Below are 25,246 nucleotides of genomic sequence, written 5' to 3'. Positions count from 1 at the left end.
ACACACGTACATTGGAAATTACATGTGCAAGCACTTGAAGAACTTAGTATTACATTCCTAATTTTTACCATATTAACTTTTTAATTCCTCAGCTATTTATAAGTCACAAATGATTATACACAAATACATACATACATAAAATGATTGTTTGGCTGTTATGCAGTCCCCTCATCTGTCTGGCTCAGGTAAGGGCCAGGCAGAAATACAAACCGTGTAAGAGTCCCAGAAGTGCAGAGGTTGCTTCATTTCTTCTCCTGTGGAGAAGGTGGGGCCATGGCACTGCCTTCCCCTCCATGTAAACTATGCTTCCTTAAGATATTGTGTCTTCCCAATACCTTTTACTCTAAGCCATGCCTAATGAGCGTAATCTAGACCTAAACAAATAGGTAGGGTGATCTAATACCCTTGGAACAACCTACAGAATAAAAGAAACAATATTTAATCTCTTAAACGTCTCTGAGCAGCCTCCAAAATAGTCAGAAATAACAGAAAGAGTAAAGTCTCCAGGCTGTGCTTACCAGCTACGGAGGCCTCACACAGGAAAAATGCAGACTCAATGGTGAAATTATGAATAAGAACTCCTCCCCACAGACTGAACTAACCTCTCTGTACCAAGGCTGACTAAATGGCAGCTTGCGTGCCAGAATTTGAACTACGTTTTTAAAAGACATATATGCAGATCCTGTCCTGATTTTAGATTACTAATTAAAAATGTCGTCCATTGCAGTTCATAATCTACAGCTGTTTTAGAACAACTAACTTCGTAACCTGTTGTAGCTTATTTTTACCTCTTCTATAATATTTCCTTCAGTCTCAGGGACAGGACTTGTAGAAGAGCTCTCTCTTAGCTTCTTAATGGCATTAAAAGTCTGCAACAAGAAAAATTACTTAGCTTGTGGCATTTAAATAATATAAATAATAACAGTTTGTTAGCTATGATAGTGTATAAGGTTCCCAGTCATGGACGAGAAACCCACTGTGCTGAATGATGTAAGATGAGAGGATGCAACAAACAAACTAGGGGAGGAGAGCATAAGGGAACAGTGACTTTTTCTAATAATGAATTTCTAAAACCAGCCCAATATAATTAGCTAAGTATTGTGATCATTTTATATCATTCATGAAAAATCCTAAAAATAACACTCTGATTTACCTTCAAAATCCATCTGATCATGTCCTTGTGCACTTCTAGATGAGGTGCATTTTGCAAAGTTTCTAGCATAGCTAATATACTAGGGGAATTACTGGGTGCCTCACCAGGTCCTACAACAAAGAAAGATATAGACAGCTATATTCAGTGTATTTGACCTGTTTATACTGGACTAAACATGCTATGTTTCAAAATAACTTCATAAGCCATCTCTAAATCCAATAAATTAGAGATGTAACAGTCTAAAAATCCTGCTTTTTGACTGGGTTTTCAAGACCATACACACTGTCACTCTGCTCTCTGTGCTACCTTGGAACTGGTACAAGGGAATGATAGTGATAAACTTTCTGCTCACTTCAAAGCAAGAATCTTGTCAATATAGTGACTTTACTAGATCACAGGAACTAGCTGGAAGATGCAGTGAAGGAATAACAAGATATGTATATCAAATATATAGCTAAGCCCAACAGACCCAGTGTTTGGTCATTAAATTAAGGAGCAGGATTTTAAGATTCTTGCAATATTAATTTGGTCAATTCGTAGTAAAAGAAACAACAACAAAAACAGCTTATCTTGGGACATTTTAAAAATAATGTAATATTAGAAAAAGATAATATTTAAAACACAGGAGATAAATATTCAGCTTATCAGGCATGACACCATCCCTATTGTTAGATATTTCAGAACCTAAACGCTTCTGTACATGCACATTTTCTACAACAGATTATTTCTGTAGAATTCTATACTTCTGGGGGTTTTGTGCACTGAATTATATACATACAGATTTAAAGTGTATTTAAAAAGCATAAACATCTGAGGAATGGACATACTTGAGATCTTCTGAGTGAAGGTAAATGTTACAACATTCTCTTCACTGAGATTCTCTAGGTGTTGTTTTTCTTCTTGTAGTGCCATTCCAATCAAGTGCAAAACCTAAATAAAATCACAGAATTTCAGACCTTGTATGAAAAAACATTTTCTACAATCTCCTAATGTCTATAAAAGGCACTAAAAACACTCTACTGAGAGAGAAACAATTGAGTAAAAAGCAAAATTACAAGAAAGCGAACTTTAGATAGTAACTACCTAGATTGTCTTTGCAGTGTAGTTGTAGCTGTGTCAGTCCCCGGATATTAAAGAGACAAAGCGGGTGAGATAATTTAGCTGTTGGTGATGGAAGCTTTCGAGCCACACACAGGCATGAAGATGAGCTCTGTGTGGCTTGAAAATTCGTCTCTCTCACCAATAGAAGTTGGTCCAAGAAAAGATATTACCTCATCCACCCCATCTCGCTAAGATTGTCTTTGGCATATCTGTCTTCATTCTGAAGACTTATTTGAAATAAGTTTTTATTACTATATCCAAGTCACAAAAAAGTACTGTACTCTACATGTTTGTTTCCAATGTTCTGTTTTTCTGTGCAGCAACTGTGAAGAAAAGGTTACTTATCTGTACAGTAACTGGAATTACTTGAGATGTGTTGTCCCTTTGGGTGCTCCGCCTTAGGATGTGCATGCTACAATGTATTCTTGGAGATTTTTAGTTAGCAGCAGCCACTGGTCCAGAGGCCTGCACCTATGCCCTCGTGCTCTAGTGGAAGGGTATATAAGAAGGGGCAGACCTGCCACTACTCCATTCCTTCTCAACCAAAAACCCCAAAAGACACTGCAGCAGATGGGAAGGCAATGATGGAACAACGAGTGTTTCTGACCTGATGCGAGTTACAGGATGGTGTGTCCTCTGCCAGTTGGCACTGAGTGACTCCCTGGGTCACACTGTGACTCAAGGATGGCATTGGAGTTGAAGAAGGCTTCTTAGAGAAGTCCTTGCTCCTCAAGGAGTCCTTTGGTCTGGAGGTCTCCGCCTCTGGTACCAACGATGACAATGCTCTTCAATGCAGTTTGCTAGAAGACTTCTCGATGAGTTGTGTACCAGAAGTCTTCTTGGTCTACTGGCATCTTGGTCCAGGGGCCTGTAGAAGACTCAGCAGTACCCATCTCAGGATGTGAAGTCTCCTAGTTCCCTGGCCTCAAAGGTGACTTTTCCCTTCTTCCAGAGTCTAACTAGGGAATGTGGTTTCTTCTTTTTAGAATGCTTCACTTCCAAAGCTGGCCCATGGTCTCTGTTTACCAAGGGTGAAGTCACTGGAACAGTCTGAGTAGCTGAGGCCAATGTACAGAGAGGAAGTAGGACCCCACACTTCTCAAGGAATGCTACATGAAGATGAGCTTCAGTCTATCTTTCCTCCGTTTCCCAGATCTGCTCAAACCTGGAGCAGATCTTGCACTTAGATGGGCCATGGGACTCTCTCTGAGGCACCTGGAATGCCCATCACTGAGGGAATGACCTGTGGCAGGTCTTGCAGGGTTGGAAACCCAGGATCTTTGGCATAATCCAACCAGGGAGAATGCAGACAAACACCAAGGGTGAAGGCGGCCGTGACCGCAAAAATACTGGATGGGGACTGAGGGGAGGACCCCCCAAAAGCGTACGCCTGTGCTTAAACCAAATGAGAAACGAAGAACAAAATTAAATAAAACACTAAGAAAAAAAATAAAGAATAAAAGGTGGTAGCTGTGAAGTTAACATGGACACTACAATGCTCCATCTCGAGCCAAAGACATCTGTGAAGGAACTGGAGTGGCAGTGGCAGGTTTGCCCCTCCCTACATATCCTTGTATCAGAGCACAATGGTGTACAGCGTGCAGGCACAGGCCCTGCTAACTAAAAATCTGTGATCAAGAACGCATGGGAGCACATATATGCAAAGGTGAAGCACCCACAGGGACCATAGCACAACCTGCTTCTGGTTTGGGTTTAACCACAACCTGCTTCTGCTTTATTTCTTCACTTGTTGGGGATACCCACATATTATTATTGGGACTTCTGCATAAAACGCATGCACAAATTTTAAACTTCTTTGCCCTAACATACAGGAAAGTTACCTGAAAAAACTAAAACATGAACTAGTAAAACTTACCTGTCTAGCAGCATCTTAAGATTGAAATAAAAATCAGTTATCCAGCTATTTGTCAATTTATAAATGGTGCCCCATTAAACTGAAAATACAAACTGCCCAAACTGGCCAATAAAATGGCTAAAATCAAGAGTTTAAAATAGATAAACCTAGAAGTGAGCTCTGAAGCATGTCAAACATACTGTCTCTGGCTACCAAAGATTAAGTTCCGGAAAAGTCAGAGAAAATTCTTCCACATGTACTGGAGCATTCAATTCCAGGAATTAACAAAAAGAGGAACCTAGTAAATTGTAACCATCTTGAGCCATTTATTAGACAAACAGTCATTAATCCTGAGTGTAACACAGCTGAAGATAATCAAGGGAAAGTGCAAAGCCCTGGGATCCTTCAACATAACCAAGGAATTAGAACGAATGAACTGGAGAACTATTAATTTAAGCCAAATAATCTGAATTCTCAGGTACCTGTCAATATGATGCAGTCTGTCACTATTTGGGCAAAATTCTGCTCTTGAGTACATGCATTCAACTTCCATTCATTTCAATGGGACTAACATGCAAGTATCAGAGTAGAATTAGGCTCACATACTCAAATACTGATTCTATTAAACGTATGAAAAATGTGTTACTGAATTATGATTAAGGCTAAAATTGTGTCACTGTTACCTTTAGTAAAAGTCACAGACAGGTCACTGGCAATAAACAAAAAATTATGGAGCCTGTGACCTATCCATGACTTCATTAAAAATAACTGGGGGCAGGGCTAAATAGGGAGAAGAAATGGAGTCTCATGGGGGAAAGGGAGACTGACAGGCCAAGACCCCCACCCTGTGGGGGACACCCCCGGGCTCCAGCAGCTGCAGCCTCCTGCTCCAGAGCTGGCTGTAGCTCCCGGGCAGGGGTGCGCAGCCCGGCTGCAACATGGTGCCCAGCAGAAGCCATGTGGTTGGCTGGGGCACAGCAGGAGGGGCGCAGCCCCAGCTCTGGAGCTGGCTGCAGCCAGCTGCTGATGCTGGAAAGGGGTATGCAGCCCCAACTGTAGCTCCCGCCAGAAACCCCGGGGCTGGGGTGCACAGCCCTGGCTGCAGCACAGCCCCCCGCAGTAAAGGCGGTACGGCAGGGGGTGCACAGCCACAGCTCTGGAGCTGGCCACAGCTGTGGGGCAGAGGCGCAGCCACAAGGATGCATAGCCCCCACTCTAGAGCTAGCCACAGCTGTGGGACAGGAGCACACAGCCCAGCTGCGGGACAGGAGCACACAGCCCAGCTGCAGTCCCTCCACAAACTGCAGGGCAGGAGCTGCAGGATCCTGATTCCAGCCATCCAGTCCCAGTTGCAGCAGGGCAGGGGCACACAGTCCTCCCTCCAGCCCCTGCTTCAGCTGTTGACAGCTGAAGTGGAAGAAGTCATGGAGGTCTGGTAAATTCATGGAATCCGTGACTGCCGTGACCTCCCTGACTAAATTGTAGCCTTAATTATGATTAAACTTCCTGATTCTTACGTAGTTAAGATTTCAACATTATGGTTCCCACAGCAATTGCATCTTGTCCCTCTAGTACAGTTATTATTTTGTACAGTATTACTGTGTGATATTCAATTTAGTTCAAATTTATACACTGCATATTTTGAGCGCAAAGCATCAAATAAGAGTGAATTTTAAAAACAGTTGGGAAATTCAGTCTCAACATTCCAATAAAGACAGGTATGATCTCAGAATCAAATACATTTTCAAATGGTTAGAATTTTGAGCCCAATCCCGCAGTCTTTACACAGATGAGTAATCCTTACTTTTGCCAGTTAAGATTAAACATTTATTTGTAAACTAAATTTTTTCACACATCAAAGACAAGGGGCCTCACGGGGGATTAAGTCTATGCCAAGCTTGAAAATGTGGTGGTGTCTTTTTAAAAAAAGTCAATTATAGAGTTACACAGAGAATCTGAAAAGTCCATAACTGGAGAAAATTGCTTTTTAGTCTTGTTTGTGTGTCTCAAAATTCCATTCTGTTGTGTTTAAAAAAAAAAAAAAAAAAACCCACAATTTTTCAAAAAAGATTTACCATTGAGTAGAGAACAAGCTTTGGATATTTCAAACACCCAAATGTACTGTTTTTTTAAAGTTACAGAACCTTGAAAATACAAGGTTGCCAGAGAAGGAAAATGCTTTCCCTACCATAGAATTATAGAATTATTCTAACTAGTCCAAACAGAATTCTTTCCTCTTACATATACAAATATATTTGAAATTGAGGCCACCAGTTAAAAATGTACCAAGAGCTCCAGAACATGCTTCCCCTACCTGTGTTTTCATACTTAAAGATGATTTGCTGCATGCAATTCAAAACTAATATTAATTAGTTGATATTTTGAAGACCCTAGGTGTTATTTTTTTCTAACTAACAGTAAGCTAGAAAAAAATTCTATTTACATTTGGTCTTCTACATTTTTCATGCTTACTTCATTTGGCAGTTAAGATATTCCTGATGCCATTGAAGCTACGAGGATCTATATACATAGTTGTAAATATCAATACATTAAAATGGATATTTCTACTCTAACACGTCCACAGACTTAAACATCTATACATACCCTCTGCAGCATGGACTCTGACCAGGCATAGCTGTTATGTTCTACTGCCCACTGGAGTATTATTCCCATAATGCACAACATGACATCGGACTGAAGAATATTAATCAGGCTTGCAAAAAGAGGAGAGAGAGGAGGCAGAACAGGAGGAGGAAGTGCTGAAACAGAAATTAATTTGCTAAACATTAAAGCTTCTGAAACGTGCCCAATACGTACACAATTTAGAACTTCTCTTAACAACTTAGTAGAATCTAAACCAATATACTATGTAATTGCTTGATAAGTTGCATTATTAGGTAAAGTACTTCATAAACCTAAAAACTACTTAACTGAATTATAAAAAAGCATTAAAACAGAGACATGGAACAAAGGAAAGCATTAATTTCCCCACAAACTTTTTGCTTTGCATTATTGGGGTAATGAAGTAAGCATTAATATATAAAACACTAAGGGTAGGCAATACAGGTAGACTAATTTTTTTTTTCTGAAAATAGGACACCTTTGTTTAACAAGAATTACTCTGAGTCAGAAAAGCAACTATGCTGGGGGGGGATAAGGAATTCAGGAGGCTGGCTCCATGACAGATTTAAATTCAAATCCTTGCTTACTGAGTTGGAGAAAAAAAAGATTACTTTTTGGGTAATCTAAAAGGTGTTGTTACTCTAATGCATAGCTTTTGAGTGTGAAAATAAGAGAAAATGAGGGTATCCATGTGAATATATATACACCATACTTCCCCACCCCCCCACTTCCCCAAGGTAATACCTGTATCTTCTCTGTTTTGTCTTTTCAGCTTTCTTTGTGCTTCCTCTGCCTGACAAAAGGAATGGTGCAAAGATTATTCCAAATCTGCACAAAGACAAACTGACAACACACACATACTCTCTACTTTTTAAACACAACAATTATGAGACAAGTCTGAACTTTTATAATCGCAACTACTGAAGTGGCGAACTTCATCAAACTGAATGGAAACTTATGTCATCAAAATATTTTGGTACATTAAGACCCTAACCATGAAGCCTCACTGATTTCAGTGGATCTCTGCACAGTGGTCCACTGGCATAGGGTTTATTGCAGAATCAGAGTCAAATTCTCTAAATATGATCTTGAAGAGTAAAGCTTGTTTAAAAATATTGGCTCATATTAGCACTTAAAAGAAGAATACAGCTCTAGAAGCCAAGTATACAGAAGAGAGTTTAAGAAGTGATAAGTCTCTTGGGTTTTGTTAGTTACCTTAGATTGCTCTGCCCTTGAAAAGTGATAGAAATAGAGATTGAAATCCTTGGTACATTCTGGTTTTAGTTCATACAATCCTCTGCCTGTTAATCCAGGTTTTCTATAAAGAAAGAATATATGTTAGTTACAACCATTTATATGAGCAACTTAATCCTAAATTGGAATGATTAAAAATCGCTGCTCATGAAATGTCCTAGGAATAAAATAGCAGAAGTGATACAGGTTATGAATGAGGCACATTAGCAGAGCTGTGTGGGGAAATGCTTCGGCTCTGGCCTGTGGTTTTACTCCCTTACATAAATAACTCGCATTCAGTTTTTTAAAGTGAGTTATTAGAATAAAAAGTAAAACATACTTGAAACAGGCAACAGCTTCAATCACACTTTCCATTCCAGTCTCCTTGTTCTCCTGCATGGAGTTAAAAAAATAGAAATGATGCATAATCACATTAGTTATCTGATAACTTCTTTCCTGCCATATCAAATACAACACCAGGCACGTGATGCAAAATATATGCAGTACTAAGTCATTCTTCAGGCACTTTTTATGTATGTCTTTTTTAGCAGTCTTTAAAATACATTCAACAGTTTTTAAAGTTTTATCTTAAAACAGACGGTGCCAATTTAGTGTCACATTTCAGTACAATTTTTTTTAAAGCTACTATTGTACAAGTTACACCTAAAATTACTGGAACTGAATGATTAAAAAACAGAACTATTTTCTTTAGTTATTTTATGCATTTGTCAGCATTTTATGTATAGTCAGTTTCCCCTGTTTCTGAGAGCCTTTGATACAGCAACAAGTGGGCAAAGTAAAAGAAATAGGAAAATGTGTTTGCAATCACCCTTTCAAACTCCCCCACCAAAACAAACCAACCAACCCACCCACAATACCCGGCAGGAGGACTCATGGTTAGTGAAGTACTTAAAGCATTTTTAAAAATTGATTAGATTTCAAGTTGCATGCAAGCACCCTCCCTTTAAGATGTGTTACAAAAACCAAAACCAGACATTCATATATTCTCTCTAGATCATTAGATCGTACCTTATTTAACTATTCAAGAATCACAGATGTAACTCATTTTAAATTCCAGATTTTAATTTACTTTTGTTTCTCAAGTGATTCACGGAGCTTGGAATCATCTTCATAAAAGTTAAATTTTCGTTGATTAAAAAAAATAATTACACAACTTGAAAGTCACAATTCTTCCAGAGTTTTCAGTTTAAATTTTTTTAAAGTCACATTTTAAAAACATTCTCTTTTTGCTTTCTTATAAGTATTTATCAGAGATTTACAATAATCAGTGTTGCTTCTCATCCAAGTTCAGTGTTCCCTTTTACAATATGCTATATTTATAATACTATGCAGTCTCAATTAGCCAAGAACTTCAGCATCCCTGAATACACCATAAGCTACAGTTACTCCTCACTTAAATTCATCCCAGTTAACGTTGTTTCATTGTTACATTGCTGATCAATTAGGGAACATGCTCGTTTAAAGCTGTGTAATGCTCCCGTCTAACGTCTTGGCAGCCACCTGCTTTGTCTACTGCTTGCAGGAAGAGCAACCCCTTGCAGCTAGCTGGTGGGGGCTTGGAACCAGGGTGGATCGGCAGCCCCCCATCAGCTCCCCCTATCAGCTCCCCGCTTCCCTAAGATCCCTGTGCAGCAGCTCCCTGCAGTTCAGCTCTGTCCCTCCCCACACTGCCACGTGCTGCTCCTGCCTTCTGCCTTGGAGCTGCTCCCCGAGACTCCTGCTTGCTGTGCCGGGGGGGAGGGAAGGAAGAGGAGGCTAACGTCAGGGTGATCCTTTCCCCCCTGCTCCTGCACCTCGCTTACCCCGTCTTCCATAGAGCAGGACTCAGGATGGAGGGAGCTTGCAGCAGCTCTGGTCTCAGCAAGCTGATCTAATTAACAAGGTAGTGTAATTAAGGGAAATGGCATATCTCCCTCCATTCCAGCTGCCTTGCAGAGTGAGAGAGTTAACTCTTGAGGGCTCAGCCAATTGCTGGTTCATCATTTAGCAGTAAGGGAAACATCCCACCCTCTGACTCCTCCACCTCAACCAAGCTTCACAATCATCATCATTGTGTACCAGTATTAAATTGTTTGTTTAAAACTTATTTTGTGTGCGTGCGTGGGGGGTGAGGAGGTGTCAGTCTTTTGCCTGGTGAAAAAAAATTCCCTGGAACCTAAGCCCCTCATTTACATTAATTCTTAAAGGGGAAATTGGATTCGCTTAACATCGTTTCGCTTAAAGTCGCATTTTTCAGGAACATAATGTTAAGTGAGGAGTTACTGTAATTGAACATTTATATTGTTGCAAGAGCTATTCAGTAGGTTTTAAACCTGCAGTTGGGATCTTCTACTGACTATACATTCCAAGAGACAAAGTGGGTGAAGTAATATCTTTTGTTGGACCAACTTCTGCTGGTGATAGAGACAAGTTTTGAAGCCACACAGATCTCTTCTTCAGGTCTGGGAAAGGTACTCAGATAGTCACCAAAGGCATGTCACCAGGTCTCTCAATTATTGACAGCATGAAGGCAGATGGCTAAGGTGTTCCTAATGCTCCACTCCTTCCTCTTCTATAGAATTTCCTTCTTCCCCCACACAACCCTCCACCAACTGTTTGAGTAGCATTTATCTGAACTTGCCCATATCCTTATCTTACAGAGGAACATGTTCCCAGCTTAAGGTATGGGACACATGTCTGTTTCAGAAGATTCAGACACATAAGGTTTAGATACAGGTTACTTTGTACATAATTTTTTTCAAATTACTTACATCTTCTGGTAATGCTTTTACTAATTCACTGTGGGCCATGGGTCTGATGCTCAACTGATGGATAATTTCTCGCTTGATTTCATCTGTAGCATTTACTTGTCCTACTCCAGGACTAAATCTCTCTCCTGTAAAAATAAAAACAATTAACATATTATGAACACAATAATGAACATAAATTCATAATTAATCACTGAAAGACTAGTTTAAAATAAGTTTTCTTATTCTCTTTCCCCCCATAACCTGAGGGAAAGGGGCTCTCATGCACTCTGGCTCATACAACACTCTTCCCAAACCACAAATTAAGCCAACCTAGCCTTGAGGCTCTGTATCTTTATGAGTATTCATCTAGAGAAGAATGACTGGAGTGAACACTCTTGGGGACTGGTAAATGTGACTCTTAGGTTAGAGGGGCCACTGCTGAACCAAGAAGGGCCTTTCCTTCCTCCTAGGAAAGGATCATGAGATGCAAGAAATGAGAGAACAGAAAAAAAAAACCCTCAAGTGGTCCACATGGTAATGTAAAATGACACCAAGATGATCCAACTTGAAATGAATTGATTAAATATATCTTAACTTACCAACAATCATTATAATTAGATATAGCATTTCTTCTATAAGAGTATTATTCTGCTGAACTACATCCTGAATGGAAATAAATGGAGAAAGAACGAATAAACATTTTTCAGTTAACAAGTAAACCATTTTAAAATATTTTTTTGGAAATAGGTTGCAATTTGAAATCCTAAGGTCTGTTGCCTATGCTCACCCTTAAACCTACCAATGCTAGCCATTTATGGAGATGCAGTAATAATTCTTTACACTCCTCTTAAACATTAAACGTATGATCCATTATTAATTTGTAGTGTTACTTTAAAATTCCGGTTTATTTACACAAAACTGAACCCATAGCAAGTTTAGAGTGTGATTTATTTTGGTGCATTTCAATACTGAGATGCAAGTTTATGAGGCAAGGAACATCACAACATGCAAGTTCTTCACCACATGCAAACTGAGAATCTTGGTTTTGTTGAAGATTCTTCAACAATTTGAACATCTGTATGGAGGACTGGTTTTGTCTGTTTTGTTTTTAAAAACTAGGTAAAAGTTTGTGCATATCAACTTTGTAGGTGCTTATTTAATGGATTTTCTAATTAAATGCATCCTAACAATTTACAAAGTTTAGCACTTTCAAAACAGCCTCTCTTGTTTCCCCAAGTTCATTTGTGTTAACCCATGTCAGATATGATATTATTTTGAGTAATAACCAGGGTTTCTGGAAGATTCTCCCTCTGGAATCCAGCATTATCACTTTTCTCTAACCAGACAGCTGTTGAATGACATGAGAAACTGTCTCCTCACCAAGGGTTCAGTGTAATGTCTTTGCAGAACATTCAGAACCTGATGAGCCAGAGTGTGAGACAACAACAACTTTAGTATGACATTTTAAATCTATATTTTAAAACCACCTAAGAGATCCTTATAAGAGAAACTGTTCTGCTTTAGTACCACATGTAATAATTTCTCTTCTACATGTCCCAGGAATCAAAATTTCCACATCCCTTTCAATGCAGTTACTTTGTCATTCTAAGGCTATTTCTAAACTTTTCACCTTACAACAGCACAGCTTTATTACCAGGAGAGAGTTCTCTTGGCGACAAAATAAAACCATCTCCAATGAGGGGCAGTAGCTTCATCGCCAAGGACAGGGCTCCCCCAACGAAGAGCCGTCGACATCAGTGCTTTTCATCATTAAAACTTGTGTCATTCAGGGGGGTGTTTTTTGAGCAACAAACCTCTTAATGACAAAAGTACCAGTGTAGACAAAACCTTGAAGTACTAAATTGTAGTTTATTTTCTAGTCATCTGATTGCCTTTAAGAATTTAAAAAAAAATAAAATTGCAGTTTTTCCCACTAAAAAAAATTTATGACAAAAACATAAGAATACCTTATTGGTATTTTCAGTATTAAATCTTTTGCCATAGTCTGGAGTGCTAAATATCTGATAAAGTTCAAAGCGACTCAGCATTATCATCAGGAAATGGTTTGGATCCATCATGGACACACCTGTCTATTTGAAAAAGATTCAAGGGAAAAATAGAAAAAGTTTATTACACATGTAAAAATTGAATAGGCGGAGTTATGGGGTGGATGGATATTATGCACAAAGTACTATATTTGTTCACAGTATATTCCTTATGGAATTTATTTTTCCCCATACAAATTTAATTACTTAAATTACTTATATAGGCACCAGTCCTGCAAGTGATGCCACAGAGGTGCACAGGTTTACCTGAACAGAGTCTCTTTCAAGACCAAGGCTGTTTTCCTTTTTGTTTTTATCAAAACAGTTGAAATGCACGATTATTGGAATTAACAATTTCCTAACCTTATCTATTTGAATAACCTGGACCTATTTAAAAAAAATAAAATAATCTGTGGGTGAGTGGTTCTGTTAGGACCCCTGAGAACTCTTGTCCTCAGCCCAGGAATATGCTATATTTCCCCCTGCTGACGTTCATTGAAAAGGACTGGGGATAACTCAAAGCTCCCTAATATTACAACTGCTCACATTGCTTGGCTACCTTCAGGAGAAAAGGGGAGTTTTTCTGGTCCCCCATTCGGAACAGCTGCTTCATCGTGCCTCAGGACATGAGTGCAGCATAGCCATCAGTTCCAATTTTTACTGATCAGCAGCAAACAAACTTTAACAGGTACACAAGCTCAGGAACCCATCTTTCTTGAACTGTTCATAATTCATGCTAGCTATCTGGCTTTACCTATGACAAACTAACAAATCTTCTCTTGGCTTTTAGTGTAAAAACAGAAAGACTTAGGTCCTTGAAAAGCCCCTTTTAAAAATACTTACGTATATGCTATCATGCTAGTGACTAATCAGAAACCACCACCTCTGGCTGAGAAGTTTTTAACACCAAGGTGTTAAAATGGAGTCTATACTGCCAAGATTATGACATGGAAATAACTCATTTTAAGAGGAGCACAAATGTAACAGCATACACTTTGTCCTGAAAGGAGGTTCACAACAACACAAACATCTCTAGACCACTGGACAAGTGATCCCCCTCAGTTTCTTCTTGAAAGAAGGAGGTGAGAGGTGGAGAATGCGTAACATTTCTGCATTTTTATAAAAAATATGCACGACTTCATTTCCCCACTCACTTTTGTATTGTGACCTACTAGGACTGATGGGGTTAAACCCTTCTCTGGGACAAGGGAATAAGAGATGGGTATTGATCATTCATTCATTCCAATTCACATACGCCTATGTGATCAAGAACTGTCAACATGTAAATGGATTTAAATTGAAGATATAATCAAAGACCAACAAAAGAGCATTAACTTCTAGTGACAGGAAGGCAAAACAGAGTGATTGGATGGTGGAGCACACCGTGATGAGAACTTTGCTGCTCAGTATAGGAGAAGAGATGAAATCCTGGATATTGGGGGCCAAAGAGGCAGGTATGCTGCCAACATAAACACAGGTAAGCTTTGTGTTCCATCCCAACCTAACGACCCTAAAAACTGCATTCCAGTTGACTAATAAAAGCTGTCTTGTTTTGAAAAGACAGTCCTGTGTCACTGCAAACATCTGCAAGTCACATAGCTCCCAAAAGGGTAGACTCCCTAAGAACACAAGAATGGCCCTACTGGTCAGATCACAGGTCCATCTGGCCCAGTGCCTGTCTTCCAACAGTGGCCAGTGCCAGGTGCCCCAGAGGGAATGAACAGAATAGGTAATCATCATTCCCAGCTCCTGTCCTTTTGGGCTTGCTGAAGGAGCCACATTACGAAACAGCTGTGCTGGAGCCAGAGGGACCAGTCTTGGAGTAGTTTAGCACAGAAGGGGAACACTCCCACAAAGATTATAAAGATTGGAGGCACACTTGCCTTCTGGATCTGTGCGAGGGTGTGGCTTTAATAGAGATGGGAACAGCAAGAGTTGGAAAGAAATGAAATCTCTACCAGAAGCTGGGGCAGTGCTCTACATATTCCCTCTGCTTCCCCTCTCGTTTGTCTTCAGCACGCTTGTGGGGTTTATGCTTCTCTTTCACCTTCCCCCTCTTCCTTGTGCTACAGGGAGGAGTGAAGGGTACTGAATGCTGCATCTAGGCATCAGAGCCTGTCCCTCATGCCATTGCTGCATTGAGTGGTGGGGGTTTAATGGGAACTGGTGATTCACTCCAGCTGAAGCTGGTGGAGCTGGAGCAGAAGAGAAGTCACTACAGTTTGCTGCACAGGTGAGCAGCCATTTCAGGCTGACTGTCAGCCCCAACTTTCCCACCATTAAACTAGTATGATGGATCTCCTTCAATGCCGGGGGCTGATCACCAGTTATGGGATATGGAAGGGATTTTTACCATATGGCAAAAGTGGCAAACTGCTGCGCGGGTTATCACCTTCCAGTCAGCATCTTGGAAGCCTATTTTAGGGTTCAGAATTACAATAATCACAACTTGGATAGGCTCCATGGAAATGATTTAGTAAGTATTTAATCTGAGGTCCCTATAATTCTGTGGGTCGCCTGGGCATTGGTCATGGGCACTGTATAGCCTGGTGAGGTACTATGCCCCAGTTTGTCATACAGCATGTGGCTCCACTCATTTCTCCTATCCATGGTGGAGAAAGTGACAGAAAGGCAGGATTCCTAAGCTCTGCCCCCAGTCAGAGTCTCTGGGCAGGTCTGACAGCATACAAAGCCTGCCCTCAGGTCTGCAGTACCTGGGATCACCGGTACTAACTGAGGTCTGCACTGCAGCCACCTCGCTGGGTATTTTGGAGTAGTTACCCAATTGGGCAGTAGTTTTAAATACGTTTTGGCCTGTACATTTAACATACTATGGCTATGGTTTCCATATCTGCATCAATACATAGGGAGAAAGAAGAGCAGAGAGAGCCATGACCAAACCAGCCACCTGAGCTCCAACAGCCCTGGCACAAGAAGAGTCACACTGGCTTCTCCTTGCTCTCACAGCTCCCTTTAATGCAGTACAAAGGACAGAGGAAAAACAGGTTGTGTTATCCCCAACACAACCCCTCACCTCAGGGGACTTATGGGGGAGGAGGAGAAAGAGGAGGATTGTTTCCCAATTCGCAGAGAAGCTGGGCCATTAAAAAGTAGAGGGGCATCTCTGATCTATTTGCCCTACCTTTGGTATGGATGTTTGTTCCCCACCCTGCCTATCATCCATCTAAATACCTTGGGATGGGATGGGAGGTGTCCATTGATACTTATCATGCTTGGCTCTATCAATTCAGGGGTGCCAGCCAGTGCCACACACCTTTCACTAACAATAGGGACCCCGGCTCTACTGCTGCCAGAAGGCAGCTTTAAGGGCAGAGCTTGAGATCAGGGATTTTTGGGGACCCTAAATCCTCTTAAATTCTTGAAAAGAGAATATTTTAAATTAGATTAACATTGAGCAAATACAGGCTCTAATACTTCCCTCTAACCTGAAGTGGGGATCAAAAATAGAGCTACTCTTGAATATTCATCTTAATATTAATCTAGATGAAAAAATTAGGGCCTTATCTTCTGAAGCAATAAGCAGGTCAATACCTTGTAGGGTCAGGCCTGTTGTGTTTACCATGGTGATAGAGGACAAAATCAAAATCCGAGACTTCCAAATAAAATTTTATTTATAGAATTGATTTAAGTATGTATATGCATCTCTCTAATTAAAATATATTAAGGAGATACCATCTTGCAAACCACATCTGAACATTTTGTACTTTGTTTACTTACAAGTAACAACTGCTATGATAACAGAGTTGCCAATTCCAAAACATTTAAAAATCATGAGTCAGAGCCAAAAAAATCATGGAATTGTCTTAAAAATGAGATTTTATAAATAAATTTGGGGTCTTTCAGTTGCTTTCTGGTTTCTGAGCTTTTATTATTCAAGCGTCTCTCTTTAATCATGAGGGTTAGTTCTGGGGGTTTTTTTAAATGAAGCTGAGATTTAAATGACCAGAATCAGGGTTTAAGAAAAAATACTATATATTATGAGACTCATGAAAATTGCAAGAGTTGGTAACACTGATAATTGAAAGAAGCCAGATTGAAATGTTTTCTCTCCAGTTTTTCAGTTTGTTTACTTAGTTCATCTGACAGCTCTACAGAATAGGCAGTTTCACAGTTCCCCCTAAATATGTTCCTCTCTTGAAAAAAGACATTTTAACACAAGAGGGGAGAACTGAAACCCCTATAAAAAAATGTAAAGGTATAAATTCAAAACATACAACATGAAGGTTTCTCTATCCATTTAATATACATACATACATAAATACAAAGAAGTGATTACCTGAAGCATTATTATGTCTTTGTCAAACATCTCCCTTCTGCATTTTACATTATGATAGTAATAGATCTGAAAAACAACATATTTTATTAATAAATTCTCCTCCTGCTCTGAAAATGCTCTCTTTACTCAATGGAGAAACTAACTTTCTGTCTCATGATTTAGGATTAGAGAAAAAAGGATGAATTAACCAGTGAATTACAGGAATGCCTGAAAAATCAAATGCACATTGGATACTTATGTACCTTTGATCCACTGTGAGGTGATATACCTAAAGATAGTTAAAGATGGAACTGGAACAACTCATATAACTAGGTTGCCTAATATTTTTCATAGGAAAGACTCTTTATCTCTTCTGAAAAATTTTAACACCCCCATTTGTTTGACATTGTTTGAAATTTACCAGTGAGAAAGTCCTGTAGCCAAAAAGTGTCTTTTCTTTCTCCCATGACCTTCAGTTCAGGTTGGCTAACACTTTTGAAAACTGCCATTTCCCTCCTACTGACTGCATTGCCAACAACATTTTAACAGCATGCCCATACAACTTAACATGAATATTTTAATTTAAGACTGCCTCACAATGCGCCCAAAGCAGCAGCACAAACACACTGTACAGGAAACCCAAGGAACAGACAGACCCTCCAGGAACTTTTGTGGGGTGGGGCAGAGACACAGACTTGCAGGTCCCACCCTTCCCCCCCCACAACTCATGGCATGGGCTCCAGTGCCCCCCTTTCTAGGGACACCACATGTGGAAGGACCTCCCCCCAACTCCAGGTGAAGAGAGAGGGTGGGGAAGGGAGAGGAGATCTGGATGAGGCTCTCCCTGAACCCTCTTCCCACCCAGATGTCCATTTCAACCACACATCTTCAGGAAAACAGCCTTCTCCTCCAGCTCACTAGCTCAAGCTGTGCTGCAATGCTGTAGATTCAGGGTTCAAACCCTAGTGATGATGCATAGTGGGCCAGTTGTTATAATTGCACATAACAGAATTTGCTTTTACCTTTTTTCCTTAAAAAAAAAAAAAAAAAAACATACCAAAAGCCATATGCTAAAAGAACATTGCAAAATCAAGCACAAAGTTAGGAACAGCCAGAATTTAGGCTGCTCATTGTGGAGAAGAGACCTCAATACTGATGCAAAAACTATATTAATAAAATTATAACTTGCTATTTTAAGTCACTAAAAACTTGTTTGCACCTTCTCTGAATGAGAGAGAGTTACAATACTGTTATAGCCAGGATGCTTGGAAATATAATAGGTATATCTAGCAACTTATGTTACAAAATGTTAAAGTTCTGCAACATCTCTTTCACCAACAGAAGTTAGTACCTTTTATTGGACCATCTCCTCTACCTTGTATAGCTAAAGTTAATCAAAGGATTTTCAGAAAATTTCTGCTTCTGTCTCCCAAGGACAAGCATACCTCAAGAAGGCAACCAATGCAGAACATTTATGTTTTAAATAGAAGGTAGGATGCAAACAAAATTATGTTTTAAGTAGATTAGCAGGATGAGTTATCCGAGCAACAAACAAAGGCATACAAGCAGGTCTATTAGCCTGCTCTTTGCAAAGAAAACCTCAGTTAAAACTACACATAGAATTCTAGAAATATTCTAGTTGAAATTAATTTTATAATTACTCTAAAAACTTCATTCGGATAAGCCTCTAAGAAAAACATGTATGGTTGGAAGTATTTTAAGTGTTCAAATGCTTAAGATGGCATAAATTTATTTTGAAATATATATTTGGTATCTAAATGACAGCATTCACAGAACTGCCTGACATTATTATATAAATAGTAACTTTGTTTTACGTACAAATATAGCAAGGTAATTTGATGCTATAACTGGTTACTAATATAAGAAATCATTTTAAGTATATGGCTGGAAATTAGTTAGTTAATGGCATTAGGTTCAAATAACTCAACCCACTCAGGAAGATGAGAAAAAATCATTAATCCAAAAATTGTCATACAGAAGAAACAATTTAAGCTACAGACTTTTAAGAGTTACTTAATTTTAAAAGATTATTTTGAGAACTGAAAATTTCCTATACAAAAGAACCAGAGTGTTTGGGAGTTTTTGAAAACAGAATTTCATTTCCTGTCAAATTCTAATAAAAGTCAAATAATCTCTCAGAAAATGGACTGAATAAAAATAAAAAGGACAAAAAAGTAACAACTAGCTTTGAAAGTTGTCTGATGCTTTCCTGCCACAAGAAAAACAAATGCAATTAAAGAAATGTGGCATATTCATTAATAAACTACATATTCATAAGGATGAGGACCATACACAAAGGCATGGAGCCAGTGAAAAGAGTGACAGCACTGATCTTGAATCTAAACATGCCTGAAAGAGGTGGGTTTTCCTATAATATTATGAAAATAGGAGAAAGGATATAAAAGATCTTAAGTGGGCACACCACCCACGCACTTCCAGCTAACTCTTTTTAGACAGCAAGCACACCACAACTCATGCTTTCCATCTCTACAAGCAAGCTGCCACAGGCAAATAAGAGAAAACAAGAGGAAACAAACCACAAACTTCAACATGGATTGGTGAGAAGAAGTTAATTCAGACATTATAGTTAAAACTTATTGGGTATTGAAATGCTACTGTAATAAAGGACAAACAAACAGTTTCTCCTGTTAATCACCAAGTTGTTAGTATGTGTACTCCTGGAGAGGAGACAGAGGCTAAACATCAGTAAACAGGGAAATAGGGAGATTTAACTGGATTTAATATTCTTAATATTGCTTAACTGGCCTGTCTCAAGACAGCTCCTTAAGTGGCTTTAAATTTAATATTTAAATATTTAAATATTTTTTCAATTTCATAGGACGTACTTAAGACTGCTTACTTCAACAAACAACAACAACAACAAATTGGTTACTTATTTATTAATAGCCATCAGGTCAATACACCATGAAACAAAATTCTTTTGCCCTCTATAAACATTCTTAGTTATCTAAGGACATACAATGGAATGGATTTGTAATAATATTAGTCTTAACTTATTACTCAACACCAATATTATTGCGACTCCCTTCCTTAGTATGTCCTTAGATAACTAAGAATGTTTATAGATAGGTACTAGAATTTTGTTTCAGGAGAAAAGCACCCCTAGAGATGTAATCTCTTTTAAAAGCTCCCCACACAGAGATGTACAAAGAGATTGTAAAAAAAAGTAACCAGTTTATCATTTGCGTTTTGTCATTTGTGTTCGGTGTTCCCTCCCCTTCTTTAATAATAAAATAGCCATGGTTAATAATTGTGAATATTCTGCTTGGTCTTAATCAGGGTGTCCCCTAAGGTACCTAAAAGAATCCGTATATGACTAAGCCATGAGAGTCACACCCCAAGAGTAAGAGAAACAATTACTAAGAGCTGGCCTACCACTGTTTTGCTAAAATAAATATTTTTAGTCAGTCATTTTTAAAATTAAATTACTTGGCCTCCAACAATTTAAAACTACACCTTTCAACCCTATACCACACAATGTTAATACACGTACCCAAGGAGGCTGAACTACACCACCATATTTAATTATATTATCACATACAATTTTTTCCATAAAACCCATCTTATTCAGTGCACAGGATGGATGGTGTTCAAAGGATAAATTAGGATTGAGTAGCAAATGAGGATGCCTGTAGGATTCCTGCCTCATTTGTTGCAGAAGTTGGAAAGTAGTGAATGTGGCAGAGTACTAATGGGGGAGAAAGGTTGGTTTTTGTGGTTAAGTGAAGTGAACATCACCAAAAAAAAAAAAACCTGAGCTCTCTTCCTATTTCTGCCATAGTCTATGTTATGCTGAGAAAATCATTTTGGCAGGTAGTCACTAGCTGCGCATTCCTTGTTTACCGAGTGCTCAACTTGAGACACATGGGGCCTGATTTGTGGAAACACAGAGAACTCACACCTGCAACTGAAGTCAATGGGAGCTGTGCATGCTCAGCACTTCCAAAAATGTGATCTGGAGGAATGAGCACAAGGTTAGAAATTATGAGATCATGAGTACTAATCCTGGTTCCTCCACTTACTGTGCAGCCTCAGGCTAGCCTCTTTGTCTCTGTTTCCTCATCTGTAAAACGGGGATAACAGCACTGAATAAATGAGGCAGCTGCTAAAGATTTTTATTCTCTTAATTCAATTAATGGCCCCAGACTTATTTATTGCACACTATTCAAAGCCTGCAAGAAATATAGAATTAAGTATTTCCTTATGCTCTTTTCTAGGGTGCTCATTGCTGTAGTATTGGAGTGTCTCACAAACACTAATTTATTTGCATGCCTCCACTGTGAGATCAGAGAGCACTATCTGGCCTGTACACTCAATGAGGCAGGGGTCCTGTGGAAACAAACATTATGTGAGCAAGTAATTAAAGAGTGATTAAAATTTTCAAAACACACCTACTACATGATTTAGCTTTCAGCTGGATTTAAGCTCCTAAACTCTCATTTATACTGCAAAAACACGATCTGTGGCAGAGCATCTCAGTGCCCAGGTCAACTGGCTCTGGCTTGTGGGGATCATTCTACAGGGATAAATATAGCTGTGTGGTTGGGCTCTGGCTGGAATCTGGGCTCTTAAACCCAGCAAGGGGGCCAGGCTCCAGTCCAAGCCCAGATGTCTACACAGATATTTTTTATCCCTGTAGCACACACAAGTCAACTGACCAAGCCTCTGAGACTTACTGCTACATGTTTTTTATTTTAATTTTTTGCATTGTAGACATACCTCTCAGTGACTTTTTAAAGTTACAGGTTTTTTTCTTTTGTTTTTAATAAAAAGAGGCCGCGTTCTAGCCGTTTCCAACTATGGCACAAGGATCATTACAACAAACTAGCATAAACATATACATCAATCACAGCTATTAAACCACTTACTTGATTAACAAGAGAGAACCCATTTCTTCTCCACATCCCTGCATGCACTTGGGCACACAAAACTAGACATCGTAGAGGGTGTTCTATTAACAAAGGTGGGCTAAGTTCACTCTATAGAAAATATAAAATAGCAAAACCTTAGTTTAATTACCAAAAATGTAATCTAAGATGACATAAAACCATTGAAGACTTTTAGGAACAGAAAAAGGGAACACAAAACCAATGTATTGCAAGTTATTTATTAAATAGATTAACTCATTTTAATCACCCTTTCCTGCAAACGTATCCCAAATTTTACCTTGGCTTGGTATTGTACTGGCCAAAGTCAATAGCCGACTCTTAAAACCCTTAGCTGTTATACTTTAAGCTTCTTCTGAATGTGAAAAAAATGCATGAATACTATCATACTATTTAATACTTTTGGAAAGTTAATCATAGATCACCATTTTTCCTCTTAACTCTAGCATTTTCTTCCTCTTCCTTTTGTTTGATCTCTTACTCTGTGTATCCCTTATTCATTCAAACGTTAACTATTTCTTCTTTTACAAGTCAGTGTCATCTCATCTGCCAATTCAGCCCCCTCCTCCTTTCTTTTCTATATGTCCTTTCCATTTAGCCCTCTTCTTATAACGTCCCACCTTCCCCTCCTCCACACTTAAAATTTAAGCAATGTCCATATTTATATTTAAAATGATTGCATGAGATACCCCAAAACAGAGATGTGGAGAGTAGGAGAGTACTGGATCAGGACATGCTAAAGCTGCCACCGCCTATAGGAGGAGTTAAGTTCTGGCAGCAGTCTCAAAACTCAGTTTCAAACATGAAGTGGAGATAGCATATGAGAAACAAAATGAGATTTTAATTTTAAAATGTTTAAACAATTTTAATAAAACACTGATTGTGGATTGACTCTTAAAGAGCTACCAATATTTGAAACAGATTGTCTTCCTAAATAAAGGATATAACAAAAAAGTTATTTTTGTTACCCTTAAATTCTAAACATTTATATGGTATTTTTCAACTTCAAAATGTATTATAAACATTAATTAAATTTCACAATACCAGTGGTAAAAACTCTGGAAACTTGTATGCCACTTCACTTTTGCTTAGCGACACATGCAACCCTATATGGATATACAAAATAAAAGTATACATTAATACATTCTTCATATTAGCCTGAAAAAATACATCTCTTGCAACAATCTACATAGTTTAAGCTTTCCACACTGTTTTAAGACACATCAGTACATCCAGCCAAAGTCCCCAACCTATGAAGAATGTACACACAATCAAATTTTCATACATCTCATCAAGACACCTATGACATTATGTGTGAGCATGTCAAAGATTAACCTCTGGATGAAGTCTGTTTCCATTGTACAGATCCTGTTTTCACCAAAATACTAAAGTTATCCCCCTCTCTCAACCAAACAGACCATAACTGGCAGCTAATATAATGGATGAAATTCAGTTAATATAGTATTTCAATAGGTACAAAAGATCACCTCATTTAAATGATTTTATTCTTTTCAGATTTTTATACTGTGCTCATCACCATGGTATCTGACCTTTCCTAAGGCATGTCCTCTCCATTTTACAGATGATCAGCTCTGCAGTGTATATAGAACACAGCACACGAGTGCGCGCGCGCGCACACACACACGAAGATACACTGTATAAGAAGTAAAGCTCTTTGTTGTCCTGGAAACACTATGCAGCAACAAAGGGTACATGTTTCATTAATACCGGCTCTCCTCATAAAAGAGGAATATTCCCCCAGTTACCATCCTTTACCTTTAAGACCCAGTTACCAATGACAAACTCACTTTCCCTTCTTTCGGTCTTCAGCCTTTAATTTTAAGAACTACTACACATGACAAGTATTTTTTAACTGCAACACTTCTGCTGCTTGTGAAGATTCAAAATAATTCGACCCTGACCAGCTGAACTTGCAATATCAAATGTCCATTTAATCTCCAATATTTAATTGTCAGCATGCCAGTCACTATTGCTACTAAATTACTTACTGTTTCCATTTGAGCTAAAGTTCAGTCAAAGATCAGGTCAACATTACTGACTTCTGCCAGCATAGCTATGTCAGTCAGATATGTAAATTCCTGACCTGATGGCACACCTCTGGCACCAACTCAATTTAGACAGTTCTATTGGCAAAACTGTGCTCTTACCAGTATAGTCTGTTTTGTTCAAGTGGGGCAGTTTTACTATACCAGTACAAAGTGCAATTTTGCTGGTATTGCTGTGCTCATGCTAGCAGCACCTTGCCAGTATTCTTATACCAGTAAAACGCTCCTAATGTAGAGATAGCCTTCCTATATTTCCAATACAATTGCTCAATTACTGAACCAAATTGTAAGAGAAAAAATGCAATCACTAGCTAAATTCCTGATGAACAATGCTGGTTGTAATGCACAGATATATTTTGCAGCCATTTCTCTCATACAGTGGTGTCCAATCTTTTCAGCCTGAGGGCTGAACATACTTCAAAAACGACATGGAACCATAATTCATACTTTGGGGCAGATCCTCTGCCCTGTTCTACTCCCCTTTGTTCCACTGAGGTGACAAAAGGAGCAGAAACCATCTGCAAACCCCATGTCGGGGACTCCCAGGGCATAATGGGGTCTCCAATCAAGCACAGAGCCAGCATAGCCATACCCTACACCTCTCCTCCCACAGCCCCTGGCATGCAGATATCTTGGGGCAGGCTGGGGGAGATGGCAAGAGTACACTGTATTCTGGCTATCCTCAGATGGCATATAATCTCTTATATCTGTGAGCATGCAAAATGCATACGAGCATACGTGTTATTTAATTTTCTGAAACATTTTTAAAACCAGGTTCATTCCTACCTGCAAGTAAACGAGAAACTGGGAGATGAATGCTAACTTTTTCCTGAGAAACACAGTATCTGATGGTCTCAACAGAATGTCCACATATACCGAGAACGATAGGCTGTTCACCATCAGTAAAGCCACTGTGGCACTGCATCAGCACAGTCAAGCATTTCTTATAAGCTTCAATAAGTACTTTTTCCTACAAAAAAAGATTATGGTTTACAAACATCATGAAGAAAACAGAGCCCTTTCAAATGATGTACAGTCTAAGATATGAAGTGTAAAAATACTTGCTCTGTTTATTTTTCTCTATGCAGAGTTTTTTACTTTTCTTAATATAATCTTACTATTTTAAAATTAAAGATTTCCTTATTAGCACAGAAGGTCAGCGGTTCCTCTCTTTCCCAAGTGCTGTTCACTCATTAAAGAGGACACAAATCACCAAC

At 38.9% G+C, this 25,246-nt stretch overlaps 1 protein-coding gene across 1 annotated transcript in view; it reads right to left on the bottom strand.

Moving 5' to 3' along the window:
* The window catches only part of UBR2 (ubiquitin protein ligase E3 component n-recognin 2), a 128,038-nt gene that overhangs the window by 60,989 nt on the left and 41,803 nt on the right, over positions 1–25,246 (bottom strand). Inside the window, exons 15-28 of the mRNA XM_032796212.2 lie at positions 24,816–24,999; positions 23,008–23,069; positions 21,946–22,056; positions 17,057–17,122; positions 12,682–12,804; positions 11,314–11,377; positions 10,736–10,860; positions 8,305–8,357; positions 7,947–8,049; positions 7,476–7,524; positions 6,714–6,868; positions 1,981–2,083; positions 1,154–1,263; positions 789–869 (exon numbers count right to left, since the gene is read on the bottom strand). Of these exons, the coding sequence (XP_032652103.2) occupies positions 789–869; positions 1,154–1,263; positions 1,981–2,083; positions 6,714–6,868; positions 7,476–7,524; positions 7,947–8,049; positions 8,305–8,357; positions 10,736–10,860; positions 11,314–11,377; positions 12,682–12,804; positions 17,057–17,122; positions 21,946–22,056; positions 23,008–23,069; positions 24,816–24,999 (1,389 nt within the window). The remainder of the gene's footprint in view (positions 1–788; positions 870–1,153; positions 1,264–1,980; positions 2,084–6,713; positions 6,869–7,475; positions 7,525–7,946; positions 8,050–8,304; positions 8,358–10,735; positions 10,861–11,313; positions 11,378–12,681; positions 12,805–17,056; positions 17,123–21,945; positions 22,057–23,007; positions 23,070–24,815; positions 25,000–25,246) is intronic.

The sequence above is a fragment of the Chelonoidis abingdonii genome, chromosome 3, assembly GCF_003597395.2.
Source record: "Chelonoidis abingdonii isolate Lonesome George chromosome 3, CheloAbing_2.0, whole genome shotgun sequence".
In the NCBI taxonomy this organism is placed as follows: Eukaryota; Metazoa; Chordata; order Testudines; family Testudinidae; genus Chelonoidis; species Chelonoidis abingdonii.
Note: the sequence above shows the minus strand (reverse complement) of the source record. Positions and strands in the feature narration are given on the sequence as shown.